The 12,077-nt window shown below is 38.1% G+C and overlaps 1 protein-coding gene across 1 annotated transcript in view; it reads left to right on the plus strand.

Moving 5' to 3' along the window:
- SLIT3 (slit guidance ligand 3) overlaps positions 1-12,077 on the plus strand; it is a 561,750-nt gene that overhangs the window by 418,047 nt on the left and 131,626 nt on the right. Inside the window, exons 17-19 of the mRNA XM_063292455.1 lie at positions 4,785-4,928; positions 6,147-6,290; positions 11,325-11,488. Coding sequence (XP_063148525.1) covers positions 4,785-4,928; positions 6,147-6,290; positions 11,325-11,488 — 452 coding nt within the window. The remainder of the gene's footprint in view (positions 1-4,784; positions 4,929-6,146; positions 6,291-11,324; positions 11,489-12,077) is intronic.

A 12,077-nucleotide genomic window follows, 5' to 3' on the forward strand; every position in this document is an offset into this window, starting at 1 on the left:
CAATTTTGTCCATTTCAGAGTGGCATTAGGAGGCACAACAATCAGGGCAGGTAGTTCAGGAAGAACACCTACAAGGTTGGCTGTCCTCAGTCTTATTCACCTCATGTCTTTCCCCTTTAAAGGAGACAGAGCTGTGCTTGCAGGCATTCCCAACTCAGTCACCCAGTTCTTATTACAGTTAGCAGAGAGAAAGCCTAAAGCTGCAGCTTTCTGGAGAAGAAAGTACCATATTAGGTGTGCCATCATGGACTTCTTTGTTCTATGGTTTCAAATACTGATGTTGTTCCTGTGATAAAATTAGCCTTTCATTTTTTACTATGGCAACATATGAACTTCCCAATGTTTGTGAAAATTAAGTACAAAGGAGACAAGTCACTTTAATAAGACACCTTAAAATATGTTTGATATGCTATAAAAGTATATATTGGCAGACAGCATTCATTTAGATCCTTTGTCTGTTCTGTCAATAAGTCATGTGTTTAAGCAGCACCAAAGGATTCACTGACACAATTGATTTCAGGGTCAACTGTGTCTCCTTTTAAGAAGTCCCTTGGTACAAATTTACATGATAGCTCATCATGAATACTGAAAAGCCATTAGATGCTTCCCTGTAATGAATGTGAATTGGGCATATTAGGAAGAAAAGAATATCTGACTACTAAACTCCCATGGTGCTTGCTAGCATATGAGAATATTTCATGAACTTAGGGGCAAAAATCTTCCATGTGACAAAATATTGGCAGAATTTACAATTAGGACCAATTAAAAGTTTCCACCTTATCACATTACCTGCCCTGACACTGGTATATTGATGTAAAACTATTCATGACTGTTTGGAGGAAAGTTTTCTACTTATGTTATCAACACCAAAGCCACTCAGCTGAAAGGCTATCAGTATAAGCATCTCAGCCTGTTGCAGCCACCAAATACTTTAGTCTGTTTTTTGTGTTCACTGCTACTAGATGCAATTTGCTATTGGCTTTTGACATTCCAGTTCATCTAAAGCTAGTTTGAGTTCAGTATGTGTATTGGTATGTGGGAATAACCTAGGGAAACTGAGCGAAGAGAGGCCGCCTAGGGAACAGTCAGATAAGAGGGAGCATAGCCCACAGCTGCATAGTGGGCAGAGCAAGAGGGTCAGGAGGGACCCACCCTAAGTTATTGCGCTGTAAAGGTGACAATGGGAAAATTGTACTTTCAGACTTGCAAGATCCTGTTAATGTAGCCTTACAATAAAATAGAATTAGCTCATCTGGTTTCCTGTCTGGTCTACCTGGGAAGGCTGACAATGTGGCAGCAATTACATTTATATGATTGATTTGGAACTTTTTACATGAATACTACAGACTGAGAATGTAATAAGAAAACCCTGAGGTTGGCTTGGATCCAGAGAGTCCGTTCTCCTAATAGAATACTTCTGTATGTGGGAGGCAGATTTCTTGCAGAATGGGGGAAACTGTGCAAGAAAACTAACCCTAATACATAAGTGTTCTTCTGTTTGCATAAGCTCTTGGGTAAAACATTGCATGTGCCCCTTCTCAGGACCAGATGAGTACACAGAATAACATTCAGACAAGAGAGTGAATTGGCAGACAAGAGATTGAACACTACCAAGGAAAGCATCACAAAAATACATTATTCTGTTAATGACACATTGCTTTCAATCCAGCTAGCTATAAAGTTTTGCGGGGGGAGGTGAGCGGGATTTGTTTGTTTGCTTGCATGCTTGTTTTTACAGGCAAATAAATTTTGTAGGCTTATTTAGAAAATAGGCTTGTAGTCTACATGGACAAAGGTGCATGAATTTTGAAGTAATTTTGAAGTTCACCAGTCTATGGGTTTCCCAGGTTATACTTAATCTGAAAGGACAACTTTTTTTTCCCTCAGAATACAGTAATAGAAGCTGATTAGGAGTTTTTTTTTTGTGTGTGTGTGGGGGGGTTTCCCTGTCTAGCTTTTTGCTATGGGTATAGTGACTGGTTGTTTTAAATTCAGAATCATTTTCCTTTAAGGTAAATATGACAATTTGTAATATATATTTGCACACATCTCTTTCTTTGAAAGTGATTCAGAGAACCTGACTATGTTTTTGAAAGGCCAAGATAGGAATAACCTTTAGGGGTGTTCATTATTAGACAAAAAGGCAGGATAATCACAAAAGCAACTCTTATAATCTTAGGATTCAGAAAGAGATGCTTAACTTCATTTTTCATCAGACAACAGTTCATACCAAATGAAAATCTTCTGTCATAAAATTCTTCCTGAGCTGTTCCTGACATTAAACATAAAGGCAAATCTCACTATGGTTACCAATGACATGCGTGAAGTCACTTTAAAAGAGCTCATATGATCGTGGTTGGTTTTGTGCTTTATTGTTGCCACTGCTTTAGTTTGTTATTGATTCAGACAGCAAGAAAGGTGGTGGGTCACAAGGTGTGCAGTCAGGCTGGCTCTGCTGTTCAGGAAACAGGAAGCAGGAAACAGGAAACAGAAAACAGAAAACAGGCTATCAGTTACTCATACAAGCCTAACCTCAGTCTTCCAAATTACTTTTTGCCCAGCGATGACTATTGCAGTAAATAGATCTTATATGATGTATAAACCAGAGCTATCCTGCTGACAAATGGTTCTTTCTTCAGCTTATAGGCTCATACTTTAAACATCACATGTCTTCTCCCACATGTTTGCCAATAAGCTTTCTTAGTACAGTTGTCTTTCTGAAATATTCCCATCCTTTCTTTTTTATCTTTTAAGGTTTAAATTATGGGGCAAGATTTGTTTTAGCATAGCATTTAGAAATATGATGATGATGATGATGATGATGATGATTTTATTTAGTTATGGACAAGACCAGACTTGGTGAAAATGACAAAAAACCAGAACTGAGAGGGAGGCATGAGGGCTTCCCTTTATAGGCTAAAACCACTCTCCTTGATACATGGTTTTACATCATTTTTTTTTATTGTTGCAGTCTGAGATAAACCAACAAACACTAGAACATTCTAGTGTTTGTTGGTTTATCTCAGACTGTAAAACAATAAAAAATAATATAATAAGTGTTGCTATACAAGTATTCATTAACTTTATCAAATTTCTAGGCCAGTGAATCTTCAAGACTTGCATTGGCATACAACAGGCTAAAATACAGTAAAAATGTCTAGAATATAATAAAATATTTAAAACACTATAACAACAATATAAATTATTGTTGTTAATAAATTAGTAGTAGTACTAATTCAGCCAGTCCATCTTTAAACAGTGTAAGTCTCTCCCTTAACCATGATAATGTCTTCTTTAGTAGGATTACATCACAAATAAATTAATGCAAGCTCATTTCTTTGAATGTGGAATGACTAGGAGTCTACTGTTGGAATGGAATGTAGTGGGTATGCAAAAGCAAAACAAATACAATAAAAGGATCCTAAGCATTATTTACTGAATAGCAGATAAAACTGGGGTTAAATGTTAATAGATTTTATGGCTTCCTATATGCAATCAAATTTCAGGTATCCTACTGCAACTATGAGAGCTAGTTTGGTCTAATGATTAAGGCATCAGGCTAGAAACTGGAAGACTGGAAGTTCTAGTCCCACCTTAGGCACAAAGCCAGCTGGGTGACCTTGGGCTAGTCACTCTCTCTTAGCCCTAGGAAGGAGGCATTGGCAAACCACTTCTGAAATCTTGCCAAGAAAACTGCAGGGACTTGTTCAGACAGTCTTCAAGAATTGGACACGAATGAACAGATTTTAAAAATGCAATTTTTATAGCATTTTAAAATAAAAGCGGATGTCATAATTTTAAAAAAGTGTGAAGAAGTTGGATACTCTGCTGGCACACTGATGCCTCGTACTGCAGTTGTTCTGAAACTGATATGCCAGAAATCATAGGAACAATGGACAGAAATGTGATTATTTTTTTAAAAAATGAAATATTCAGAAGTGTGGCAAGAATTCAACATGAATGACAATTTTGAAGCAGAAAATACTAGTGCCATGCACCCCCCCCCCCCCCAAAATCCTTTTTGTTTTTGGCAGTGGGTGGTTTTTATTTTGTTTTGTTTTGTTTTTGTCTACCAATTCTTATTTAACTTAATGAGTGAGAATGTACTTTTGAATTTATTTCAAAGAATAAAAATTCAGAAAAAGTCTCATAGGTAGAATATGGCATTTTTTGTGTGTAGACAAGTGATGGAAGTATTATTATGTGGGTTTTTAATTACTTTTACTTCAACAGTACTAGTGATAACAGTTCTTTGCACTGCTTCCACATTTCAGTCTGAACAATTCACATGCCTCATCTATACCTTGTACAATCTTTTCTTCAACAAACTGTAGCCCTGCTTTGTTCTCCACCTTTCACTTAAATCCCAAAAAAGGCCTTATAAGGAAACTCCACCCATGGGGCTTTTCAGATTAAGAGGTGTGGGCAGACATGGAGTCTGCAGGGTGATGGATAGTTCTGTAACAAACACTAGCAGCAATACAGTAGCACCTCCCACCACTTCCGTCAATAAAGGAGGCTCAAAACACCACCAAGAGAAATTAAAAAGAAATTCTCAAAAAGAAATTCTCTGAGAAATCAGAAATAGATCACCAAAGTCTCTTTCCTGGGGGAAGAAAAGTGAAATACTGCAATTCAGATTTCATCATAGCCCTGGAAATTAAATTGGTTCCATTATTTTAGCTATTGTTCACCCCTTTGTTGCCAGTGCAAACATGCTTGTGTTTATCTTACAGAAAACATATGTCAAATAATGCTGCCTGTGAATCTATTTCCTCTTTCAGAAATTTAAGTAATAACAAGATCAAAGAGATCCGTGAAGGCACTTTTGATGGGGCAGCGGGAGTGCAGGAACTGATGTTGACAGGGAATCAGCTGGAATCTGTGCACGGACGAATGTTTAGAGGTCTCACAGGGCTCAAGACGCTGTATGTATAAAGCCTGTTTGCTCTTTTAGATGTGGGGAAGAGAGGAGAGAAGGAACACTGTGTTGTGGTTGTTTAATAACAGATGCTGTGACAGGGAAATGATTGGGAATGAAGAAGGAAATTATATATATCATCTACTTCTCCAAATTAATTGAATGGATTATTAAAAACTCCTCTGTAATTATTTCCTGGGTTGAATTTCTGACAATCTTGAATATCACCTTTCAGCACAAATGAAACTATCTCTATTTGTGTTCAGAGTGCCCTTTTCTTCAGAAGTAAGATTTTTTTTTCATCCTGGGTCAAGTGTTCAGTGCATTAAATATAAATTAGCTTTGTCTGATTGATTCTTTGACTGCATTTATACGGCTGCCCAACTCAGACAATGTGATTTTCTGCAGTGCAGAGGGGGGGGGGGAACCAACAAATCAAGAAATAAAGCGTATCATTAACATGAAGATATATATTAAGAATAGTTCATATTCACATATGAATTGAACTAGATGGGAGCACCTAGCTAAACTTTCTGATCATGGAAAGCAAAGCAGAGTCAGATCTGGTTAGTACTTGGATCAGACATCACCCGAAATCACAGGGCAGTAGGCTAGACTGAGAAGTCAAACTACTTTCCAGAAGGAAGCAGTGGAAAACCACTTCCATGTTGCTGCTAAGAAAATTAAAAATAATGATTTTTTCTTTTCTTGTTCTTTTTTACATATAAGCTATGACATACGTAATTTTTGGTGTTTTAAATCTTTTGATGAATTGTTTCCAGCAACTAGGATATCTCTTGCATGGAAATCATATCTCCATAGTATTGGAGGAAAAGATGAGAGCAAACAGTTGCATGGAAGTCAGAGTACATATGAAAGACTGCACATGAAAGCTTTTCTTCTGCAGACCAACCTCATTTAAGCAATGTGGGATGGGGTGAGGGAACTTAAAGGAATTGTTCATGTGTTGATTACTCATAATTTAATAATTCCTGAAATGGCTAAAGTCATCTTATATTTGAGTGAAAAATAGAAGACCCTCTTGTATCTCCAAGCCACCCTATTTTACATGTTCAAGGACATCTGGCTACACTGGCCAACTCCTAAGCAGCACATGCTTCTTTTGGTTGCCTTGTCCCATGTAGTACTTCCCTTTTTCTGTTTTTCCCTGCCCCCTCTCCAACTTCAATTAAGTAACTCTAATTTTAGGTTTGAATCCTTTCAGGATGCTCAGAAGCAACATGATCAGTTGTGTAAACAATGACACATTTACGGGACTGAGCTCAGTAAGGTTACTCTCTCTGTATGACAATCGCATTACTACAATAACCCCAGGAGCCTTCAATACACTTGTTTCTTTATCTACAATGTAAGTAATCTTTTATCACTTAAAATCTTGCATTTACTTTACTTTTACTGCTTTATTTTAATTATGTGAAACCTCCCTCCCAAAATTGGTATCATAATTTAGTGCTGGAAAATATCCCAGAGCTTCATGCATGTTGCCTTAATAATTTTCACAGTAAAGGGAGATTTTAAAGGAAGATTGGTATTCTTGTTCTCATGTTGCAGCTATCAGGCCTAACAGTGAGAAGGAGAAGACTTTAAAGCAGTGTTTTTCAAACTGGGCAACTTTAAGATGTGTGGACTTCAACTCCCAGAATTCCCTAGCAAGCATGAATTTTGGGAGTTGAAGTGCACATATCTTAAAGTTGCCCAATTTGAAAAACACTGCTTTAAAGGGTATCCTAGCAGAGGCAATGTCCAAATTGGGTGAGAACTTCCTAGTACAGGTATTATTAACTACTACACCTGATGCATTTTTTTGTGGATAGATTCTTGGAATTAAGATTAAGGGTCCTGGTTTTTGAAAGGATGAACAAATGCCTTCATTTTTGCTTGCGAAGGTGTTTCTTTTTTCCCAAGATGGCCAAAAGGGTATGGTCATCACCATGTTCGGCATTCCCCTTTTCCCTTAACAGGTATAACAGGAATTACTGTTATAATCCAGCACATGCTTATGCTTGTGGCTCATTTTGCACTTGGTCCTTGGTGTGGCTGAAAAAGAGATATTCACTGAGGCCTTATCCTCGATAGATTGAGCAAAGTTGTTTTATGTGTCAAAGCAGTTTTCCTGGCTCATAGCAATAGTATAACTGTCCCATTACAAGCATCATTTGAATTTTAATTTCATGACTCAGATCCTTCAGGCCTTTCACTAATCTCTCTACCACAGATCGAACAGCTTTTGTTCTGGTTTACTTTTTCTTTGTGTATTAAGAGTCTTTGAAGTGTTCCATTTGTATGCCTTATCATTCTTTACTTTAATTGCCACTTAAGAATGATGCACATTTCTTTCCAATTTTTAATTTGGCAGAACTTGTATTTATTTTCCCTGCCTCCTGCCTCTCTGGACTTTTAAAGTTACTCCCTTCATTGGGGCTTTAGACAGACTTTGTGTGCTATGCCATAATCATTAACAACAGTTAAGTGATTACAATCCTAACAATAACATTTGCAGAAGGAAGAGCAGAGTCTTTAATCCTTTTTCTTGGTTTGGTTAGAATAAAGTATGTAGAGCAGATAGTGATGGGTCAGCCTTGAGATGTTTATGGTATTTCGTTCATGCCAAACCATATGCAAATCTGTTGTGTGGTGTATGCCACACATAAAAGGCGTACAAAGTCACTGAAAATTGTAGAATGAACATTTTTTCACTTCAGAATCATACTAGATTTATTTTCACCAAATTTAATGAGCTTTGCCACAGACGTGAATGCAAACATGCCATTTGTAGCAAAGAATTGTAGTCCAGCTGGATTGCAACAGTTAAACATTGCTTTTGGGGGGTGTGGGGGCAGGGCCACAACTGGGGGGACAGGCGGGGCATGTGCTCCAGGCGTCAGGCTGGGGGGGCTCCAAAATGACAAAATAGTGTTTGTATGATGAATTTAAAATCAGTTTTATTAATTTAATGTATAATAGAATAATAAAACTTGCTGTCATGAGCACTGATGGTGAGCAGGAGGGGGCCCCTATCCAGGGGGGAAAATGCATGCGTAGTAGTGAGGAGCTGAGCAGCCATTCAAAGAGACACAGAACAGACCCGCCTTGACTTTTGGGGTTTATCTGTCTGGGTTTTCCCACGCTTCTTCCGTTTGTTAGGATTTCCTGTCCAATGTAGCAGTAATAAAACACTAGAGACCTATTCCTTGTCTCAGCGTGGTTCCTGGCTGTTAGGACACTTGCTAACACCTCCCTCACCAACCCATGAGGGGTGCACAGAATCCATGTTTGCCCTGGGTGACACAGACACTAGTTGCAGGCCTGGGTGGAGGGGTTCTGTAACCTCAAATATAAGCACAATTAATTAGCTGCTTTTCAGAAAACTTAATTTCTCTATTGTCATGTGATAATTCTGTGACTATTATGAGAGAAACACCTGATCATCCAAAGAGTATAAATTTCCACTGTACAACATGCTTAGATACAGTAAGATATTCTATAATAATGTGACATCTAATAGTTCCTTTGAGTTTTGCACAATAACATTTATTATTGCCTATTCCTTTAAATCCCACTGGCTATTAGGTATTCCAGTAGCAGGAAGATCCATAATCTTGCTGTGAAAATAAGTTTGCCTTTGCCTTAATGTCAGTAAACTTCAATAACTATTTATTTATATGCATCCCTCATTCCCAGCTCATCTTAAACTATTATTTTAACTGAAGTTATCTATTTGAGCCTCTGGAGCTAAATTGACTAAAATATATCAAGTCATATGCCTCATCTCTTTTTAGTTTATGTTTCAGAAACTGCTATATACATTTCAAAATAACCAAACTGAACTGCACATTACTTTAAAGATGTTACTAGCAGCTACCCCTTCCTTCCTTCCCAACCCTACCCCCTCCCTCCCCATACACACAGAATTTAAGCTGTTTCTCTCTGATTTAATCCTTCCCTTCCTGATCATAATTTTGCCAGTAATCCTCCCCTTTGGTGCAACTAAGTCTCTGAGAAAGAAGTCCCAGTATATGCCATATGCAACAGTGATCTGTTATAGGTTATCTTTTTTTAAATACAAAGATTATACAAAGGTAGTAAAAACAATGCTGGTTGTATAACCTATAAATTCCTATACCTATAAATTTGGAAGCTTCAACTGGTGCAGAATGCAGCTGCACAGATAGTAAACGGTGTCGGATACTCGACACACATAACACCACTGCTATGTGAGCTGCATTGGTTGGGGGTGTGCTTCTGGGTGCAATTCAAGGTGCTGGTTGTCACCTTTAGAGCTCTTCATGGCTTGGGACTGGGTTACCTGAGGGACTTCCTTCTCCCTGTTGTTTCTACCCATCCAATTCGATCTGGCAGGTTGGGTATGCTACAGGTCCTGTCAGCCAGGGAGTGTCAGTTGGCGGGAACTAGAAGGCGGGCCTTCTCTTCCATAGTGCCTGCCCTCTGGAACATTCTCCCTCCAGAAATTAGGATGTCCCTGACCCTGTTGGCCTTTTGTAAGGCTGTGAAGACCTGGCTATGTGCCCTGGCCTGGGGCCCAGAGCATGTGAATGGTCCTGTTTCTTGGTTATATTAACATCCATACATTGCTTACTTGGCAGCCTTGTATATTTATCTTGTATTTATTTTGTATTGTAATTGTTTTAACTGTTTTATAGTTTTATTGTTGTAAACTGCCCAGAGTCACTTGCTGAGATGGGTGGCTATAGAAATCGAATAAATAAATAAATAAAATTGTAAGACTGAACCAGAGGTAAGGAACCTATGACTCACCAGATGTTGTTGAATTACAGTTCCCATCATTCCTCTCCATTGAACATGTTCTTGGGACTGTTCAAAATTGTAATGCAGCAACACCTGAAGGGGCACACGCTCCTCATCCCCTCTTAGACTATTGTTGTCTGTTGTAAGGAGAGACTCTGGATGTTAAAAAATATTCTCTTTAAAATGATATGGACATAAAAATAACAGAGCATTAACATTCAGGTATCAGATTAACTTGTATTCTTTGGAGCTTCTGAGACTGACCATCACACTACCTTCATATGTTGCAGAGGCGTCTGTGGGGAGGGCAAATGGTGAAAGCAGTGTCACACCAATGCAACACAAGCTCTGTCCCCTTTGTATGGGCATCATGATGTTTCACAGATGGATGAAAGGGGTGGAGCTTACAGCGTGATGCTGCTCCAATCATTTTGACAAAGGCACTGGATCCTGCAGAGTGCTCTGATATAACGTATTTCGACTTATCTTTGTATAACCATTAGATCCTGGCATCTTAGGATGGGTGTATCCTGATTCCTTCCATGTCATCATTGACAGTAAAATGTCTTTGAAGTTGCATGCATTTATGTACTGCATAAGCTGGTCTTGGACTCTGCTAAGGGGAGTTTCACTTGGAAAGTTTGTCCCTCCCCTAAATGTCTCTAAACTGTACTTCATGATGCATTTCTCTTAAGCTTTTGATATAGCATTACCAATTTTAGCAGCAAAACACTGTTGCAGTCAGAAAGGATCTGAAAGATGCCATTCTTTCTTAATGTGATTGAAGTAATTATTTAACATACATATTAATGAATGAATAGGTACCAACACTGTATTCCAAAAGTAACTTTGGGGGTGCTTAAACTGGAGAAAAGGGGAAATAAACATTTAGCCACTCCGTCTCTGCTGCCCTAGTCCAAAAGGAACACCCTTGCTGCTTTTTTCATTCACTCACCCATACACACACACACAGACACAAAAGAAGTCCTGTTCACAGAATTATTTATTTATTTATCGAATTTGTCACCACCCATCTCCTCCGAACGGAGGGACTCTGGGTGGTTTACAGCATAAAACAATAACTATACAATAAAATTCCAATATAAAATATAGACTAAAACAATTTAAAAACTACCAAATATAATAAAATCCCAATGGCTACGGTCTCATTCAATCCTTGCATAGGAGGGGCACTTCAAGGCACTAACCAACCCCAAGTATGATTATTCTCCTCCCTGCCCCAAGCCCGATGGCAGAGCCCGGTCTTCAATTCCCTCCAGAGGCTAGGAGCAATGGGCCTAATCTCACCTCCAGGGGCAAGATGTTCCAAAGGGACATTATTCAGCTACAGCTAAGTCATGCCATTTTTAAATATATTACAGATTGACCAAGTACCTGATAAGAAACAACAGAATTTTAGTCAGGGGCAGTCCTTTCTGTTTTATGTCTTGTTCTTGAGAAAAAAGAAACAAAGAAACAGTCTGGCATGCAGCTTCCATTGTAAAATTAATTAATTACCAAAAGTTACTTACTTGAATGTCAATTAGCTTTTGAAAAATCCATGAGTTGATTTCTTAAATACCTGACAGTGCATTTTTTCTCATTTTTCATCTAGTAATTTGCTATCTAATCCATTTAACTGTAATTGCCACTTGGCATGGTTGGGGAAATGGTTAAGGAAGAGAAGGATTGTCAGTGGAAATCCACGTTGCCAGAAACCCTTCTTCTTAAAGGAGATTCCAATTCAAGATGTCGCTACCCAGGATTTCACATGTGATGGTAAGCACATTTCTAGAACTTGATAATGAGATCCATCTTAGAATTTCAGTAGTATAACTGTTATATCTGAAATAGCCAGACATGAGCAGTCAGAAAAGTAGTATTACTAGTTCAATGCCATCTGGATCCAAAAATACATTGGTAATATATTTTAAAATTCTTCTATCATGTGCATTTGTATTTCCCAGATTGTTCTTTTCCACTCAGATTGATTCCTTGATGGAATATCCACAAGTATATAGATACATAGCCTAATTTCCCCTAACCTTCCTTAATTTCCCATATTAATAGACAGTCTAATATCTTCTTTTTTGAGCATCTTCTGTGAAATTTCTGAAGTGTTTCATCTCTCTGTCTATCTGGCAGCACAATAAAGCATCTAGAAATAAGTAAAATCATGAATGCATTAGTAGGTATCAATGCTCGTAATAGTCATCATTATATAAAAAAATAAGCTTGAAAATCAGATATATCTTGTGAACTGTAATACACCTCTACCTCTGAAAAATGTAAAAAAAAAAGCATATACAGTAGTTCATGACATTTCCCCACGCAACCCATCACACTGCTTCAGGAGGCCCAACCCTTT

Source organism: Candoia aspera, chromosome 2 (genome assembly GCF_035149785.1).
Source record: "Candoia aspera isolate rCanAsp1 chromosome 2, rCanAsp1.hap2, whole genome shotgun sequence".
Taxonomy (NCBI): domain Eukaryota; kingdom Metazoa; phylum Chordata; class Lepidosauria; order Squamata; family Boidae; genus Candoia; species Candoia aspera.